Source organism: Dromiciops gliroides, chromosome 3, assembly GCF_019393635.1.
Source record: "Dromiciops gliroides isolate mDroGli1 chromosome 3, mDroGli1.pri, whole genome shotgun sequence".
NCBI lineage: Eukaryota > Metazoa > Chordata > Mammalia > Microbiotheria > Microbiotheriidae > Dromiciops > Dromiciops gliroides.
Window position 1 is genome coordinate 652,507,938 of NC_057863.1, and position 19,339 is coordinate 652,527,276.

General features: G+C 40.0%; 1 protein-coding gene across 1 annotated transcript; it reads left to right on the plus strand.

The window, feature by feature from the left end:
- The first annotated feature begins 6,173 nt into the window (after positions 1–6,173).
- Positions 6,174–7,097, plus strand: LOC122748297 (olfactory receptor 9G4-like). The gene has a single exon (XM_043993960.1). It carries the CDS (start codon positions 6,174–6,176, stop codon positions 7,095–7,097), a length of 924 nt encoding a protein of 307 aa, XP_043849895.1.
- The last annotated feature ends 12,242 nt before the right edge of the window (positions 7,098–19,339 follow it).

Below are 19,339 nucleotides of genomic sequence, written 5' to 3' on the forward strand. Positions count from 1 at the left end.
TCAGTCCAAATCATGATCTAGTTGTCCTCTCTGACATTTGCCACCTTCTCCTCCTTTTTGTCTCCCTTGCCCTTCCCATCTTACTCTCATTATCTTTCCATCATATTCCTTTCCCCTGCCCTCCTCTCCCCCCTCCTTTCTATCCTTTCATTTCTTCACTCTTTCTTTCACATCTCTTCCATTTCTTGCCTCTCCTCTTCTTTCCCCTTATCTCTACTCTTCATCTTTCCTGTTTCTTCCTTACTTCTTCTTTCCCCTACCTCTCCTCCTCTATGACACCTGCATCCCCCCTGCCCTCTATCCATTACATGAGGCACAAGGTGTTGTAGAATATATTAATAATTAGACTAACTACATTAAGTACTTTTGATTTGTTTCTCTTTCCCTTTGTGCACTCCATATTCTGTTCAAACTTGCTATTTCCCCAAGCTCAGGCTTTCCCTTCCAGGTTCTCTGCTTTTGCATTGGTAGTCACCCACATGGAAGAAACTCCTTTACCTCTGCCTCTTAGAATTCTTTGCTTTCTCCTTTATTGAAAAAATAAGCATTTGTATTCATCTGTACCTCCCTTTATCCCCTGAATTAAACAAGTTCTCTCCCCCCAAAACAAAACAAAAATCCCTCAATGAAAATATACACAGTCCAGCAATAACAAGTCACCATATTAGCCATATAGGATGATATATCTTGTTCTGCATATTACGTTCATCTTCTCTCTGTCAGGATGTGAATGCTGTATCTCATCAATTGCACTGATCAGTTCTAGTCTTTCAAAGGGGTCAGAGGACAAAAAGGCTTGTGGTTGCTTGTGGACCAGAGCACAGAACAGGGGAGTGGTGAACTTGCCTTTCCTTAAATTGTACCACCCGGGACCCTTTGAAGCTTGGGACAGTGTGCCCTAGAAGCAGTGTCCCACTTTAAGAAGTAATTAAAAGTTAAGAAATAGGCTGGCAAAATGAGGAGACAGAAAAAGATGTTGACCCTAGAAAGTTTCTAAAGTCTTTCAAGGCTGGTTTTCTCTATAATATCGATATACTGTATAGAATCTTCTCCATACATACATACATACATATATATATGCCTATTGTACATGAGTACAGTTTCCTTTGTTATACTGTGTATTTTATTTTACTCATTTAAAAAAATTATTCCTTTGTTATACTATGCATTTTATTTTACTCATTTAAAATTTTATTTTGATGTCTTTATAGGCTTTACCAGACTGAAAAGGGTGTCAATGGCAGAAAAGGATTAAGAACCCAGGAGAAGATCATCTCTAAGGTTACTTCCAGATCTTGCTGTAGTCCTTGGCATAAAACCAGAGGCACTGAATACCTGGGTTTCAGTAAGGAATTTAACAAAGAACTTCACAATAGATATCCTCATTAAGAAAATTTGAAGTAATGAACAGACTTCAAACTAGATGCAAGTCTCTAGCAGTGTGCCTCAGGCTTCTATTCTCTATTTTGTCCTGTTTTTGTTGTTGTTGTTGTTGTTTTGCGGGGCAATTGGGGTTAAGTGACTTGCCCAGGGTCACACAGCTAGTAAGTGTTAAGTGTCTGAGGCCAGATTTGAACTCAGGTACTCCTGAATCCAGGGCCGGTGCTCTATCCACTGTGCCATCTAGCGGCCCCTGTTGTTGTTGTTGTTAATGGCTGTAATTTTATTTGTGGGTGACAGAAAGTTAAATTGAATAGAGTATGGAATGTGATGGAAGTTTTAAGATAGCTTTTAGCCCAATATAAGAAAGAATGCATTCTCTATGGTATACAGACTTGAGCTAGATACGAGGAAAGTGTAAAAATGTAGATAAAAGAGTTTTGAGGGAGAAATACTCAAATCAGTTTTAGATAGAATAAGTGTAAGATAGCTACTAGACATCCAGATCAAGATATCTGAAAGTTGGGGAGGTAAGCTAGGAGGTGAGCAGGGAAGTTAGGGCAGGATAAGTAGATTTGAGAATTAGCAGAATAGAGAATGTAAGAAGTATAGTATGTAAGAAGAAGAGAAGAGGGACCATGATACTGCCCTGTGCAACACCTATGGTTAATGAGTTTGACCTGGAAGAGGACAGAACAAAGGAGAGTGAAAGGAAATGGTCTAATGGGTAGGAAGAAAACTGTGAGGGAATCATGTTCCAAAAGCCCGAAGAGAAGAAGAAGAAGAAGAAGAAGAAGAAGAAGAAGAAGAACAAGAAGAAGAAGAAGAAGAACAAGAACAAGAACAAGAAGAACAAGAAGAAGAAGAACAAGAACAAGAACAAGAACAACAAGAACAAGAAGAACAAGAATGAGAAGAACAAGAACAAGAACAACAAGAACAAGAACAAGAACAACAAGAACAAGAACAAGAACAACAAGAACAAGAACAAGAACAACAAGAACAACAAGAACGAGAAGAACAAGAACAAGAACAACAAGAACAACAATAAAAAGAAAAAGAACAACAAGAAGAACAACAAGAAGAAGATGAAGATGATCAAACAGTGTTGAAAACTTAAGAGAGGTCAAGAAGAATGAGGATCAAGAACAGACCACTGTATTCAGAAATTAAGAGATCATTGGTAATAATGGAAAGAGCAATGTCAGTATGATGAAAGGTTTGGAAGCTGGGTTTTAAAGGGTTAATAAATGAGTGAGAGAGGATAAAGTGGAGGCATCTGCTGTAGATGACCTTTTCAAGGTGTTTGATTGCAAAGGGCAGAAAATATATAGGATGATACCAGGGATGTAAGGATCAAGTGAGGATTATTTTGAGGATGATAGAGACATTGGAATGTTTGTAGACAGTAGGGAAGAGCCAGTAGACAGCAAAAGACTGAAGATAAATGAGGGAGTGAGGATAATAGAGAAGGTAATTTGTCAGAGGAGACAAGATGGAATTGAATTGCTGGTGCAGGGGGAGAGTTGAGCCTTGGTAAGGAGTAAGCTCACTTCTTAATGTGATAGAGATGTAAAGGAGGAACTAATGGCAGAAGGCATCTGAATGATGTGAAATGAATAAGAGGAGAAAAAGACTCAGACTTTACAGGATGTAATTGGGATATGATACTTTGGCCAGGTACTCAAGAGAAAAGTATAGAGCTGTGGTGTTTCACTAAGATATCAAGATGAAGAAAAAAGGAGAGGGGTCAGGGCAGGACTGATAGCCTGACAGAGGACTGGGGACTCAAGGGATTGGAGGTTATGGCATGTACAAAAAGCACAGATTGGTATTTAAAGACAGAGAGAAAGAAAAAATGTAGCTAGATTATGGTCAAATAAGGGAATTTATGAATTCTTGAATGTGGAAGTGGTGCATTTGGGGGTTATGAAAAGATGAAAGGTTTGACCATCTTTGTGTTTGGCTGGGATAGGGTAATGGAGTAGGTTATGAGAGATGAATAGATTAAATAGCTGTTATGGTGTTTGAAGGATAGTCTACACATTAAAAGTGGAATTCTCCTAATATGAGTTCAGGAGTAGAGGGGAAACAATAAGTGTGAATCAGGTACCAAACTCACTGAGAAAGTATAGGGTGTGACCTGAAGGTCTATAGCTAGTAACTACTGGGCTTTTGATTGGAGGGTAGATGTAAATGACATGGATCTCAAGGGAAAAGGGGTTACTGAATGATAGAATTAGGGGGCAATGAATAGCATTGAGAAGAAAGAAATATCCTAATTCTTTCAACTCAGTCAGTGAACCAAGGGGCATGAGTGAAGGTGCATCCATTAGTGGAAAGGGTAACAACAGAGGCTGTGTCATCTGGGGGAGCCAGGTTTCAGTGATACCTAGAAGATGTAAGAAGCAAGAGAGGAAATCATTTCAAGGTAAGGGAAGTTTGTTGCCTATGGAATTGGCATTCCATGGGACATGGTAGAAAGGGTAGAGGTGTTTGGGTTAGGACTTTGGGAGTTGATAGTTGAATGGAATAGTTGTTGTAGTAGCTGTTTGTCTTTCGTTCTTGAAGAGCATGATGATATCAGGGTGATGTCATGACTTGAACTAAATTGAAGTGAGGGAGGGCTGTGCAAGATCCCCAACCTCACTGTCTACTTCAGAGCCATCTAGGTCCAATGGTAAGATATATATGAGGACTACTGGAGATGGCCCCAGATGTTTAAGGTAATTGGGGTTAAATGATTTACCCAGGATCACACAGCTAGTAAGCGTCTGAGGGGAAATGTGAACTCAGGTCCTTTTGACTACAGGGTCAGCGCTCTATCCACTATGTCACGCCAAAGAGAATAGGAATAAGGTAGCAGAAGGTGGGGAATAGGGAATGTGGTTTAGATCATGATCTATAGACATTCAAAATCAAGTTGTGGAAGGTATGACTATGCCACAGAAATTGTGGAGTCTGAATGAATGACAGTTTAGGGGAGGAAAATAATGGATTCTGCTTTGGACACATTTCATTTGAAATGGTAATAGGACTTTCAGGTCATTATTTCAACAGGTATTTGGTGATTTAGGACAGGAATTCAAGAGAAAAGTTAGGACTTGTAAGTATTCTAGACACAGGTAACTGGCTTAGCAAAGACAGCTCTTTCTAAGGGGTTGCCAGTAAAAGGGAAAAGAGAAATAGGAAAATAGTTCATAGGTGGCAATGCCAAGGGACAGGTTTTTTGTTTATTTTAATAGAGAAGAGATAGATGGTCTAGGTGATTTAGTAGCTATAGCACTGCACTCTAATTGACAAAACTGAGTTCTAATCATGTATTGGCTGTGTAACTCATGGGAAGTCATTTAACCGGTTGCAACCTCAATTTCACCTGTAAAATGGGGATAATAGTGCTATGCACCTCACAAGGTGGTAATATCAATGGAAATCATGCATGTAAAAATTTGGAAGTCATAAAATATGCTAAAAATAATAGTTAACATCACCACCACCACCGCTATTACTGCTGCTCTTGCTACTCCTCCTCCTACTACTACTAACACATGAACATGTTTTTAGGGCTCAGGAAAGGAATAGATGAAGAAGGAGGGATAAGACATAATCACAGCTAGGTATATGTATTCATAATGAAGTAACATAATGTGTAAGGTAGTTTATGAACCTTAACTCACAGTATAGATATGAACCTTGCTGTTGCTGCTGGACAAGTCAATAAGCACTTATTAAATACTTACTGTGTTCCAGGCACTATGCTGAATGCTGGAGAACAAATATAAGAAAATACAGTGCATTCTAATGAGGAAAAAATATAAAAGATAGGTGACAAGTGGGAAGTGAGTGGGCAAAATATCAATGTTTGGAGTGTCAGAAGTAGGGTCAGAAGAGGAATGAATAATTGCTGGCCTGGGCCCTTCCTCAGCACGGATGTTCCAGGAAGAACTCACATATGGGCAAAGGAGGCCCAGGGGTAGTGGAATGTTCCGGGATGACAAGACAGGAGAGAATGAGGGGACTCCCAGCCTGAGAAGGCAGCTGAGGCATGTGGTGAAGGTGAGTGCAAAGCAAATATGGGAAAGGACGATGATTTCATCAAAGAGGTGAAAAACAAAGTGAATGAAAGGGAAATATTACCAACTGGGCATCCTACATATTGTAATGTTTGGGTTGGACTTTAAAGGATGGTTATAAACTCAACAGGTGAGAAAGGGGGCATTCTAGACACAGGTAAAAGGGTCAGTAAAGACAGAAAGGTTCTGCTGGAGGTGACCACATAGAGTTAATTTGCCTAACTGGTCAATCATCTCCCTCTTTTCTCTTCTAAAAAGGCCCACTGGAGATGGCCCCAGATGTTTAAGGTAATTGGGGTTAAATGACTTACCCAGGATCACACAGCTAGTAAGCGTCTATGGGGAAATGTGAACTCAGGTCCTTTTGACTACAGGGTCAGCTAGATGGCGCAGTGGATAAAGCACCAGTCTTGGATTCAGGAATACCTGAGTTCAAATCCAGCCTCAGACACTTGACACTTACTACCTGTGTGACCCTGAGCATGCCATGTGTAGGAAAGTAGGTTATAGGACATAACCCTGAGCTCTCCACGAGCTCTGCTAGTTTATATTGTAGGGAAGACTCCATATTGAGCTGGGGGGAGGGTTTGAACAAAAAACCTCCCAGTTCATGAGATCTCATGATGTTGTTCCTGGGCCTTTATTTCCTTCCCAGAATTCTTCTAATGCACCTGTTCCAGCACATTCCCTATGGCTCTTGGACTTTTCATAGGACAGAAAATGAACAATTGCACTTTGGTATCTGCATTCATTCTTCAGGGATTCTCAGTCATTCCGGAACTACAGACTTTGAGTGCCGCTATCTTCCTTTTCATCTACATAGTCTCTGTGCTTGGAAACATCTCCATCATCACAGCAGTGAATCTGGATTCTCATTTGCACACACCCATGTACTTTTTCCTCAAGCATCTATCATTCATTGACTTGTGTTCTACTTCTACCACACTTCCCTGGGCACTCTTTGCTGCTCTGGCTGGTTCAGAAGTCATCTCCCTCCCAGCATGTGCAGCTCAACTCTTTGTTTTTGTCTTCTGTGGATCCACTGAATGCTTTCTTATCACCTCAATGGCCTACGACCGCTGTTTGGCCATCTACCAGCCCCTGACCTATGGGGCCACCATGACCCAACAGTTCTGCTGTGCCCTGGTGGGTGTGGCCTGGGTGAGTGGGCTCCTCTTCTCCTCCTTTCATACAGTGAATACCTTCACCCTGTCTTTTTGTGAACCCACTGTGGAACATTTCTTCTGTGACATACCTCCACTCTTACGATTGTCATGCACTGATCCTTACAAACATGAGGCAGCTGGCTTTGTTGTTAGTGGGTTTGTCATCATGAGCTGCTTTGCACTTACCGTCCTTTCCTACATCCGTATCCTAGCCACTGTGGCCCATATCAAGTCAACACAAGGTCGCCAGAAGGCCTTCTCTACCTGTTCCTCCCACCTCATCACAGTTGTCCTCTTTTATGGGACTGGAAGTTCAGCCTACATGAGGCCTACTAATGGCTACTCCCCACTTCAAGGGCGCCTAGCTGCTGTATTTTATTCCATCCTCACCCCTACTCTGAACCCCATTATCTATAGCATGAGGAACAGAGATATGAAGACAGCCCTAAGGAAACTTTACATTTATCGACCAGGATGAAGCTCAGATTCTGGGGAGGAGGGAGCAAACAAGTCCCCAGTATCATACTGATAACTCTCTCTGTAGATGGCCAATGTTATACTCTGAGATTTGTCACTAATTTGCCTTTGTGATATTCTTCAATATGTTTCTTCTCACTGTGCCTCAGTTCATCTGCCAAATAGAGATAACAACCCTTGCTCTCAGGCTCATGGGGCTGTTATAAGGATAAGACTTCAATACATAAGGAATACATTATTTCCTAAGTACAGCTATGTATTCCAGTCTGTGCAGATCACTACTTCTTGCTATAATTGGTCATTTTTATGAGCTTCTGCAACTTAAAAATTGGACTTTTTCTTTTCTTTCCATTTTGTGTGTGTGTGTGCAGAGCAATGAGGGCTAAGTCACTTGCCCAGGATCACACAGCTAGCAAGTGTCAAGTGTCTGAGGTTGGATTTGAACTCTGGTCCTCCTGAATCCAGGGCTGGTGCTTTATCCACTGCACCACCTAGCTGCCCCAAAATAGGACTTTTTCAACTGTGAATGATTTAGATATTCTCAAAAATACAACGGTCCAAAACAATTTTGAATAACTAACGATGAAAAATACTATCCGCCTCCAGAGAAAGAACTGGAGTGTGAATGCAGACTGAAGCATAAACTTTCTTGATGATTCTTGGTTTTGTTTTTGTTTTTATTTGTGTTTTCTCCTGCAATATGGCTAATATTGAAATGTTTTCTATGCGCATATATAATCTCTATAAAATTGCTAGCCTTCTCAGGGGGGAAGGTAATGGAGGGAGGGATGTGGAACTCAAAATTAAAAAAAAAAAAAAGGAATGTGAAAAAATTTTTGTTTACACGTAATTGAGAAAGAAAAAAATGGAAAAAAAGGATTTTAGTGGGAATATTTGCAGGCTAGTTACACGAACTAAAGAAAGAGAGGTGGTGCAGTGGATTAAGCACCGGCCCTGAATTCAGAAGGACCCGAGTTCAAATTCAGGCTCAGACACTTGACACTAGCCGTGTGACCCTGGGCAAGTCACTTAACCCCCATTGACCTCACAAAAAAAAAAAAAAAAGGAAGAAAGAAAGAGAAGAGAAAGCTGAAGTATCAAAGGAAAGGATGCACAATGCACCATGGTCATCTTTTTGCATGCTGCCTTACCCTGACTTGTTTCACTTCCTTCTGGCTCCAACTTGGCTTTCAGCTCCTGCCCTGGGCCTTTGTTGTCTCAAATGTTGAGAAATGATCCTGTCTATAGTCAACTCCCAAGTCAACCACGTTGAACCTTGACCTTTGTCATGCCATCTATCTGTATTCCACTCCCCCACAGGCCTCCTTTCTACCATTTGTTCTGATAATCAAATCAACATAACCAGGACTGGAAAGGTGGTAGCAATAAATGATTCCATGCATCATTTCTATAGCTTTTCATGTTTGTGCTTGCTGGATACTAATCCCTTACATGTACGTTCTCTTCTTATTAGAAATTAAAGGTACTTGTGGGACAAAACTATCTTAATTTTTGTATTTTTATCCCCAGAATCTAACCTAATATCTGGCATATAGTAAGAGCTTAATCATTACTTGTTTTTAATCCATCTAACCAGCTATCCATACAAAAATAAGGGCAAAGAACCTATCTTACCTAAAATTGGTATTTCTCTAGAAAATAAGTAGTCACAATAAATATTTCTTGGATTAGTGATACATCTCCATTGGGATATAATCTGACTCTCCTCAATCCATGTCCATACTCTTTCTAGTAGTGCTCATAGTATTAGTAGTGGTAGTAAAGGTGGTGGCGATGGTGATAGAATGGTAGTAGGAGGAGACAGAGGAGGAATAATAGCCTCGGTAGCAGCAATGATTGTCACTTTTGTTAGTGAATTAAGAGGACTAGAAGTTAAAGGATCTGGGTGCAAGTCCTGAATCTGTTTCTTATATTTGTGAACTTTGACAAGTTGGAGTCTCTCTGAATCTCAGTGGTTTCATCAATACAATGAGAGGGTTGTATTGAAGGATTTCTAAAGTCCCTTCTATCTTTAGAGCTATGATTTGATTGTTTCAATAGATGAAGTTCCTATGGTCCTTTGTGGTTTACTAAGCAGTTTAAAAGCACTATCTCATCTGAGCCTGACCACGTTGTGATGTAGAAACATTACTAAGTATTCCCTCTAGTCTATCCCTAGCACCTAGCACAACATTAACACATAGTAGGTGCTTACTAAATAAAGATTGAATTAAATTGAATTGAAACCTAAAATTGTTGCTTTGCCTTTTTATCCACCCATGAGTTAGATTAAGTCAGCATGGAGAACCTTGGAGTCAATGAGGCATATAACTCAATCAGTCAATAGGCATTAAGCTCCTATTGGAATTACAAATACATAACCCCTACTCTCAAAGAGTTTATTTTCTAATAGTTAAGACTGCAATTATTCATAGAAGATCATGCCATTTCTCTTCCCCCTTTATATCAAAATCACCAGATCTAAGCTGTGGGAAAGTGACTGTCACACCCTCTTTCCTCTCCCCAGGTAAGTTAATGAAAACTAATCAAATTTACAGGCTTCTAGGGGGCAGCTAGGTGGCACAATGGATAAAGCACCAGCCCTGGATTCAGCCGTACCTGAGTTCAAATCAGACACTTGACACTTACTAGCTGTGTGACCCTGGGCAAGTCACTTAACCCCCATTGCCCCACAAAAAAAAAAAATTACAGGCTGCTCATTATGTTTATTGGGGGCCTGCTGTGTGCTAAGCAGGACGCTGGGCATTTTACTATGTTGTTGTTGCTGCTCAGTCATTTCACTCCTATAGGACTCTTTGGGATCCTGTTTGGGGTTTTCTTAGCAAAGACATCAGAATGGTTTGTCATTTCCATCTCCAGCTCTTTTACAGATAAAGAAATGGAGTAAAACTCTCATCTGGTATTTCTTCTTCTCTTCGTGGCTAGATTCTGTGAGAAGGCTGTCTTCCATGTTTGGCTTCACTTCCTCTCCTCTCAGTCTCTTACCTTCCTAAAATGGAACTTCCCTCTCCAAAGTCAGCAGCACTCTCCTAATGGCTAAATCCAGTGGCCTTTTCTCAGTCCTCATTCTGTACATCTCGGCAACCCTTCACAGTATTGATAACTCTCTTCTCCTTAATTGTCTCATCTCTCTAGGTTTTTGGGCCACCATTCTCTCTTAGTTCTTATCCTACCTGCTCTGTCTCCTTTGCTGGATCCTCCTCCAGGTCATGCCCACTGACCTTGGGTGTCCCACAGGACTTTCTTCCTAGAGCTTTCTTCTCTTTTCTCTGTACTACCCTGGATGATCTCATAATTCCAATGGATTTAATCATAAATCCTATGCCAGTGATTCTCAAATCTGCCCAACCGGCCCTCAATCTCTCTGCTGAACTTCAGTCTTGGATCTTTAACTGCCTTTCAAACAACTCAGACTGGGTATTCAATAGAAAGGCATTTTTAGAATAAACATTTTTATTTATAGTTTTGGGTTTCCATTTGTATTCCTTTTTCCCTCCCTTCCCTCCCCCCTCCCTGAGGTGGCCCACAATCAGATATGGGTTATACATGGATGATGATGTAAAACATGACTGTATTTGTCATTTTGCACAAGAAAAGTTCATTAAAAGAAAAAGAAAGAGGGGCAGCTAGGTGGTGCAGTGGATAAAGCACCGGCCCTGGATTCAGGGGGACCTGAGTTCAAATCTGGCATCTGACACTTGACACTTACTAGCTGTGTGACCTTGGGCAAGTCACTTAACCCTCATTGCCCTGCCTAAAAACTTAAAAAAATAACAGAAAGACTTCTTAAACTCAACCTGTCCAAAACTGAAATCAATATCTTTCACACTAAACCCTTTCCATGTCCTCTCTTCCCTATTCCCTTGAGGACACCATCATTCTCCCAGTCCCCATGGCTCCACAGCTCACTATTCAGGTGTCATCCTTGGCTCCTTACTCTCTTTCACTCCTCATATCTAAGGTATTGCCAAGATGTGCTGATGACATGTTTGCAGCATCTCTCAAACATGCCCTGTTCTCTCCTCTTATAATTCTACAACTGGGGTGCAGGTCCTTATTCTTTCATTCCTGGACTATTGGCATAGCCTACCTAATTCAAGTCTTCCCCTCATCCAGTCCATCCTCACCCCTCCCCAACTTCATAAAATTCCAATGGCTCTTTGTCACCTCTAGGAACAAATACAAAAAACTTTGGTATCCAAAGTCCTTTATAACATAGCCCCCTCATGCTTTTTCAGTCTTCTTATACCTACTCTCCCACATACACTTCTATCCACCAACACTGGTCCTCTAGCTGTTCCATGAACAAGACACTAAATCTCTCTGCTTTGGATTTTTTTTTCTGGCTGTCTCCATGCCTATAACATCCTTCCTCCTCATCTCTACCTTCTAGGCTCCCCTGACTTCCTTTAAATCCCAACTAAAATCTCACCTTCTAGAGAAAGTATATCCCAATCCTTCTTAAATTCTGATGCCTTCCCTATTTTAATTATGTCCTATTTGTCTTGTATATAGTTTGTAACATTTGTTTACGTGTCTTTCTTATTAGATTTTAAGATCCTCAAGGGCAGGGGATGTCTTCTGCCTTTCATTGTGTCCCTAGTGCCTGGCACACAGCAGGTGCTAAATATATGCTTATTGATTGAAATATCTGAGATACTTAGTAGCTATGGGACTCTGTACAAGTCCCTTAACTTCTTTGTATCTCAATTTCCTTTTCTGCAAAATGGGTACAATATTCACACCTACGTCTCAAGGTTATTGTGAAGTTGTAATGAGATCATCTTCATAAAGTGCTATTTAAAACCATAAATATATTATTAATTATGATGTTCTATGGTCTATTCCAAAGATAGACAAAAAAATCTTTTGTGGAGTTTAATAAATGTATTAGAAAGCAAAAATCCTCTAGAGGCTCACCAAAAGAATTCCTTGTACAACTCCAGTAGTAGTTAGTCACACGATAAATATTTAAGCATCTTCTGTGTGTCAGAAACTGTGCAAAATGCAGAGGGTACAAAGGAAGACCATATACAGTTCTTTCTGTCAAAGAAGTCACAAGGAAACTACAAGGTCAGACCTGCATGTCAAGAAGATAACAAATAGATGAGTGGAGGATCCAGTGCAGTGGAAAGTACCTTTAAGCAGAGACAACAAACAGCAGACTATTGAAGTGGTGTAGGTGTGAGTTGATGAGGATCTACACCAGGGGAGAGGCAGTGACAGAGGAGAGAAAGGGGCATAAGCAGCATATATCACTGACGTGAAATCGACAGGCTTTGGTGGGAGGTTGGATATGGGGAGTAAAAGAGAGAGAGGAGTCCAGGATGCCATCTATGTCGTGAGCCTGGGGGACTGAGAAGATCATGGTTCATTCAACAGTAATGGAGAAGTTAAAAAAGAGGAGGAGTTGAGAAGAAAGATACTGAAACCAGTTTTGGATATGTTGAGTTTAACATGTCTACAGCACACCAAGTTGGAGTCTGGTTTTTGACCTCACCATTCAATGAATTTGCTTTCTCTAAAGTTACCAATAATCTTGGGGGCAGCTAGGTAGCACAGTGGATAAAGGACCTGCGCTGGATTCAAGAGGTCTTGAGTTAAAATTCGGCCTAACTTGTCACTTACTAGCTGTATGACCTGGGGCAAGTCACTTAACCCTTATTGCCCCACAAAAAAGAAAGAAAGAAAGAAAAAAGACCAATAATCTCTCAAATACCAAAACTAAAGTTATTTTCTCAATCTTTATGTTTTTTTTCTTTCTTTCTTTCTTTTTTTTTGAGGCAATTGGGGTTAAATGACTTGCCCAGGGTTAAACAGCTAGTAAGTGTTAAGTGTCTGAGGCCAGATTTGAACTCAGGTCCTCCTAAATCCAGGGCCAGTGCTCTATCCACTTCACCACCTAGCTGCCCCAATTTTTTTTTTTAACCTCCATGTAGTCTCAGACATTATCAATCGCTCTTTTCATTAATACCTTCTCTCTAGGCTCTGGTGAAGCTATTCTCTCCTGATTCTCCTCCTACCTATCTGACCAGTCCTTCTCCTTCTCCTTTACTGGATATTTAGCAGTATCTTCCTTTTCTTTAGAATGAAATACGTATTACTTTAGAGTTGGAGATGTTGATTTCACCTAGAGAAGACTTAATCCTTAAACAGAACTGAAACAAGTTTTAAAATGTTGTCTCTAGTGATTCCCAAAGTGAAGAAATTAGGGGAGCAAGTGATTTTGCAGTATGAAGCTCTGGAGTCTGCCTGGTAGACCTAATGCAGCTATTAATTCTTCTCTCCTGCTTGGAAAGAAAGAGGATTATTTAATTCAATAGACAAGTAACTTGTGAATAATCAAAATTTCATTTTTCAGAGTGGTTTACCTTTACCACTATGGTCTTCTGTGAATGATTTAGTAGAGCTTAGTTGCCTAAGTAAATTAGAAACAAAATCACCTAAAAGGAATTAAAATAACAGGCATATTTCTAAGCTCTTTTTTTTTTTAATTTTTAGTGATGCAATTAGGGTTAAGTGACTTGCCCAGGGTCACACAGCTAGTAAGTGTTAAGTGTCTGAGGCCGGATTTGAACTCAGGTACTCCTGACTCCAGGGCCAGTGCTCTATCCACTGTGCCACCTAGCTGCCCCTATTTCTAAGCTCTTAAGAAATCAAATCGGGAGAGTTTTACTTGGTGAAATGAGAAACGATAAACCTTGAAGTTTCAGTTCTGATCAGGGACAAGTAATGTTTTATGAGGTGTAGGAGTGACTACCCTGATCCCCATATCCAGAAACACATGTATGTTAAATTTCATCCTTCCCAAGTGTTCATCAAAACCTGTAAGAGTGCTTAGTGGTAGGAGAACATTGTATACAGTAACAGCAACATTATGGCATAATCAACTGTGAAACACTTAGCTCTTCTCAGCTATACAATGATCTAAGACAATCCCAAAGGACTCGTAACAGAAAAATGCTCACTACATCCAGAAAAAAGGACTGTGGAATCTGAATGCAGATTGAACTTCACTGTTTCTCTCTCTTTTTTTTTTTAATTTTAGGTTTTTCACTTCTGATTCTTCTTTCACAACACGACTAATGCAGAAATATGTTTAATGTGATTGAGGGAGGTTACTTTCATGGGTTAGTTCAGTTCCTATATAGTCCAAGTCCAAATGCAATTCCCTCTTTGGTCTTAAGTCTCAGGCATGCTGACTTCTCCAGACTTCCCTTTTGGAAGCGTGCAATATCCAACCTGGAGCCGTAAGGTCACCATGGCTCAGTGGTGCAGGATCTGGTGTGCAATGTTGTTTGCACCTAGAAGCTGAGGCCAAACTAAACAGAACAAGTAGAAACACCCCAAGCTGTTGAGGGAGCCACATGGTACAATAGAAGGCAAAGGAAGGAAAACCTCCCCCTATGCCTTCAGTCAGTTCATGACTGCAACGCTATGGGGAAATATGACTTTCACCTTCTTTGGACACCTCTGGGAAGAGCACACAGGAAGGAGCAAAATTGTCCCAGTCTGGGAAGTCACTTCATAAAAGTTCTATCAATTTGTGAAATCCCTGGTAGATCAAGAGCTGACAAACGATAGCCCATGGACCGAATGAGGCCTAAGACGTGTTTTTGTAGAACTCATGAACTAAGAATCATTTTAATTTATGACTGTTACCTGAAATCAAACAGTTAAGGGAGTCTGGCCCTGTTGCATGGATGATAAATTAATTGGTCTGTGCCTATAGACTTAAGCTTCATGTAATGTTTTTGTTTGTTTGTTTGGGCTTTTTTTTGCACTAAGTATTTATTTATTTATTTATTTTTAATTTTTTTTTTTTTGCAGGGCAATGGGGGTTAAGTGACTTGCCCAGGGTCACACAGCTAGTAAGTGTCAAGTGTCTGAGGCCGGATTTGAACTCAGGTACTCCTGAATCCAGGGCCAGTGCTTTATCCACTGCGCCACCTAGCCGCCCCTGCACTAAGTATTTATTAAAGAGTAAAGAGAGAACTTCTGGGTCAGAAAACCAAGAAAAAGACTAGGTATCCTATAGGAAAGATAAGGGTTCAGCGTGGCCTCCTTCTTCCCAGTCCTCCACCACAAGGATGTTCGGGAACTGAACTGAGAGAAGGAATAGCCCTTCCTCTTCCTGCCTCCCTATAATGGTCTTTTCATAGCAAATGTCTTTAATGTGGTAAGAGAAGCACATATTTTCTTTGTTTTGTTTTGTTTTGTTTTTGCAGGGCAATGAGGGTTAAGTGACTTGCCCAGGGTCACACAGCTAATTAAGTGTCAAGTGTATGAGGCTGGATTTGAACTCAGGGAGGAGTCCTGAATCCAGGGCCGGTGCTTTATCCACTGCACCTCGTAGCTGCCCAAGAGAGGCACATATTTTATGGAGAATGGCATCATCTTTTAAAGAGGTGTGAGTAAGGGGTATGATGTTTAAAATCTAAATGTATGGTCCCCTTAAATTAGAAGCTTTAGCACCAGTCTTTGGGCTTAAGCATTTATTAAAGCATACTAAGTATTAGGAAAAAGAGAACATGTGGAGTTCAGAAAGTTAAGAAAAGGCCTATCTAACCTAGAGTTCCAGTCTGGTCTGTGTCTTCCTCAAGTTCTCCACAAGGAGCCTGCTTCAACCATGAACTGCTCAGCAAACGGAGTGTGGAAGCTTTTCATAGGTCCAGAGGAGAGGCGGTCCTTACACACTGCTTCAAGCTGATTGGTTAGCATCATCCAAAGCCATTGGCTCACTGGACTTGAGGGTGGTCTTGTGTTGATGTCATAGTCCACAGGCTCTGAGAACACTCCCTCTTGGGAGTCAGTCAGGTGTGGCTTCAATTGAATTAACTCTAAGTAGGTTAATCAGCAAAGTCAATCTCACTTAATTCAATCAGTTCTAAATTAATCTCAGGTGGGGCCTTTGGGTATCTTCCAAATACCATTATTTTCTTACAGGGGGCAGTTGGCTTCCTTGATACCTGACTCTTAAAAAGCTTATAAGGCTTCACAGTCCAATTAAAAATCCACCCTGTCTAAGATACCCCTAATGATCCCCACCTTGGCAATGGGCCCCAACCCCCACATATCACCCCACTTGCACCACTCCCATACTTCCACCACACATATTAAAATCACAGGTTTTAGTGGAATTTTCATTGTCCTTTAAGGATAATTTTCTAGCATTACCAATTGCCATGGTGGATGCAGAAGCAAAAAATGACTGCTGTCTTATTTAAATTTAAGCAGGAATTGTATTGTTTTTAATTATAGTATCAGTAGAATTTTTATTACATGTTACAGTCTATGAGTATCTCATTACATTTTAACTCTGAGCCTTAATTGCTTGTCTATCCTGAGTTAGCCCTGCCCTACTATATGTGATGTACTAGGAGAGATTCATTGATTACTTCAACACTGAATTTAACCAAGAAGTTGAGTATGGGTGGTACAGAAAAGGAGAAAATTATGTTTTTCCAATTATTTATGTAATGGTCTTAATATTGCCATAATCACCTCCCTCCTCCTTCCATAGCTAATTTCTCTGACTATTGAAAGAGAACTATAATACTTTTGCAATGAATCTTAGTAAATCTTAGTAATCTTCTTTGATGAGAATACAGGAATAAAGGACCCTGATGCTGCTCTTCTAAATTGCTGGACATTACTTGTCTCAACTAGACAATTAGGACAAACCCTTTCTTGTAATGTTATCTCTTTGCTTATTGGTCTGGTGGTTATGTATGCATGTGTAAGATTATGTCCTTACAGTCTCACATTCTTTCTGTCCATATAAGGCTTCTCCCTCCTGTGATATAAATACAAAATAAGGAAAGATGATAAAGATAGAAAAAAGCTCTAATTCTTAATTAGGTAACAAATTTTACATTGGAAAGGGTAACAAGAGACTATGTCCCCTTGGGATATACCACTATCCCTTTTACATCTCAACTTTCCCCATCACAGTTTCAGATATGAAAGAGAGAGAGAGAGAGAGAGAGAGAGAGAGAGAGAGAGAGAGAGAGAGAGAGAGAGAGAGAGAGAACTGGTTGGCATGAAAAATTAAATGGGAATTTGAAGGAAGTTTTATGGAAGATGCAGATGCCATGCAAAAGCCAGGAGATGACACAGAAACTCAGAAAAGTATAAAATGTGTATAGTATTATATAATATCAACATATTTTATATTTTATTACTATAATAATTCAGACTTCTCTGGTACAAAGGGAGGGCAAAAATTTTAATGCAGATTTTCCAGATAGTGGGGGCACTGCACCCCTAATCCCCACAGTGTGGAAGGGATAACAGCATATGGTTGGTTTCTAATTGTTTTATAAAGGTAAAGGATATACCTAAAGGACCTATGGTACTTGTATTTGTTTTCATAGCTTAGAAATGTCTGCTGTTGTGCAGGGAAAATGTGAGAGTAACTGCTCTGGGATTCCGGTCTGAGGAGGAAGCTTCAGGCAAGAAGTCTATAAGAGAAGCAACCAGGGACCACTTCCTTGCTTTAGTTTTCTATACTTTCCACATCTACAAAACATTTAGAATCGGTGTCGGTGTCAGTGTCAGTATTTTCTTCCACAGAGTTACTGGAGTTATACTCCTGAGTCTGATGGAGATGTTTACTCATTCTTTTTTGTGGAGAGCTATAATGTAGATGCCCCAGGGAGATACGTTCTGGATGGTTTTCTGGATGACAGACAGATGAGGTTGAGGATGTGGTATCTGTCTCAGATTCAATATCTTCCCAAAGGAAGCTTGGTCGTTTGGGGGCCAGGTCAGCCTGCAGTATATTAATGAGGTTTCCCAGAGGATTCTCCTCCACGACGGACATGGAATGTGGTGGGTTTAAGTTGTACCTGATACGTGGAGGTGGTGGGAAGTTCTGTATGAAAAAAAAAAAGAAGTTAGAAATTAGCAACAGGGAACAGAAGGAAATTTATAAGCTATCTTGCTTAACCTCACTCTTTTTTTTTCCTAGATAGGTAAACTGAGGCCTTGAGAAGTAAGATGATTTGACCATGATCACATGGGTCATTAGTAGTCAAATGATCACACCTTCAGTGTTCTTTAGGCTACAAACCATTCCCTAATTTACCCCCTTTTAATTTTACCCCTAAATCCCACTTGTTCTAATAAAAATTAGGAGTGTGCCAGATTTTCCAGAAACAGGGTACTTTATAGGATGTTGTTTAGTCACTTCAGTTGTTATTCATGACACCATTTGGGGTCTTCTTGGAAAAAATACTGGAGTGGTTTGCCATTTCTTTCTCCAGCTCATTTTGTAGATGAGAAAACTAAGGTAAACAGGGTTAAGTGACTTTCCCAGGGTCACAAAGCTAGTAAGTATCTGAGATCAAATTTGAACTCAGGTCTTTCTAACTCCAGGCAACAGACAGACAGACAGATAGACAGAGATAGAAATAGAGACAGAGACAGAGAGAGATAAACAGAGATAGAGATAGACAGAGATAGAGATAAGACAGAGATAGAGATAGAGAAATAGATAGATAGATATATACATAGAGTAATAAACACCATTAAACCACAATTTGCGTCAGTTGGTAGATGATAAATTCATCATTTTAAGGGGTTCAACTAAAATATGGCATTCTTAATCTTTTCAGTCATAGATCCATTTGGCCACCTGCTGAAACTTATAGACCATTTTTTAGAATAACATGTTATATCCAGAAAAGTACATGGAAGCCCTAACAAAGGAAACAACAAAAAAATATTGAACCTGATGATAAAGAAACCACTTATACTGAAATATGATTTTCTTTTCTTTTATTTTAAGTTCACAGACCACAGGGAAAGAGTCTTTGAAATACAATTGGGATGACAAATAGGGGTGTTATGTAGTATTAGGTGTGTATTAGGTGTGAGGTTGGAATAGATGACTAGTAAGAACCTTTCAATTTAGCTATTTGAAGCAGTATGGTGAGATAGAAGGAGAAGATATCTGAGTAATGTGAGAAAAGGAAAGAAGCAAGAGAAAGGGGAAAGAATAAGCATTTATATAGTGTCTATTATCTGGCAGGCACTGTACAGTGCTTCTATAAATGTTTTCATTTGATCTTCACAATAATTCTGGGAAACAGATGCTATTATTTAAAAAAAAATTTTTTGGTGAGGCAATTGGGGTTAAGTGACTTACCCAGGGTCACACAGCTAGTAAGTGTTAAGTGTCTGAGGCCAAATTTGAACTCAGGTCTTCCTGAATCCAGG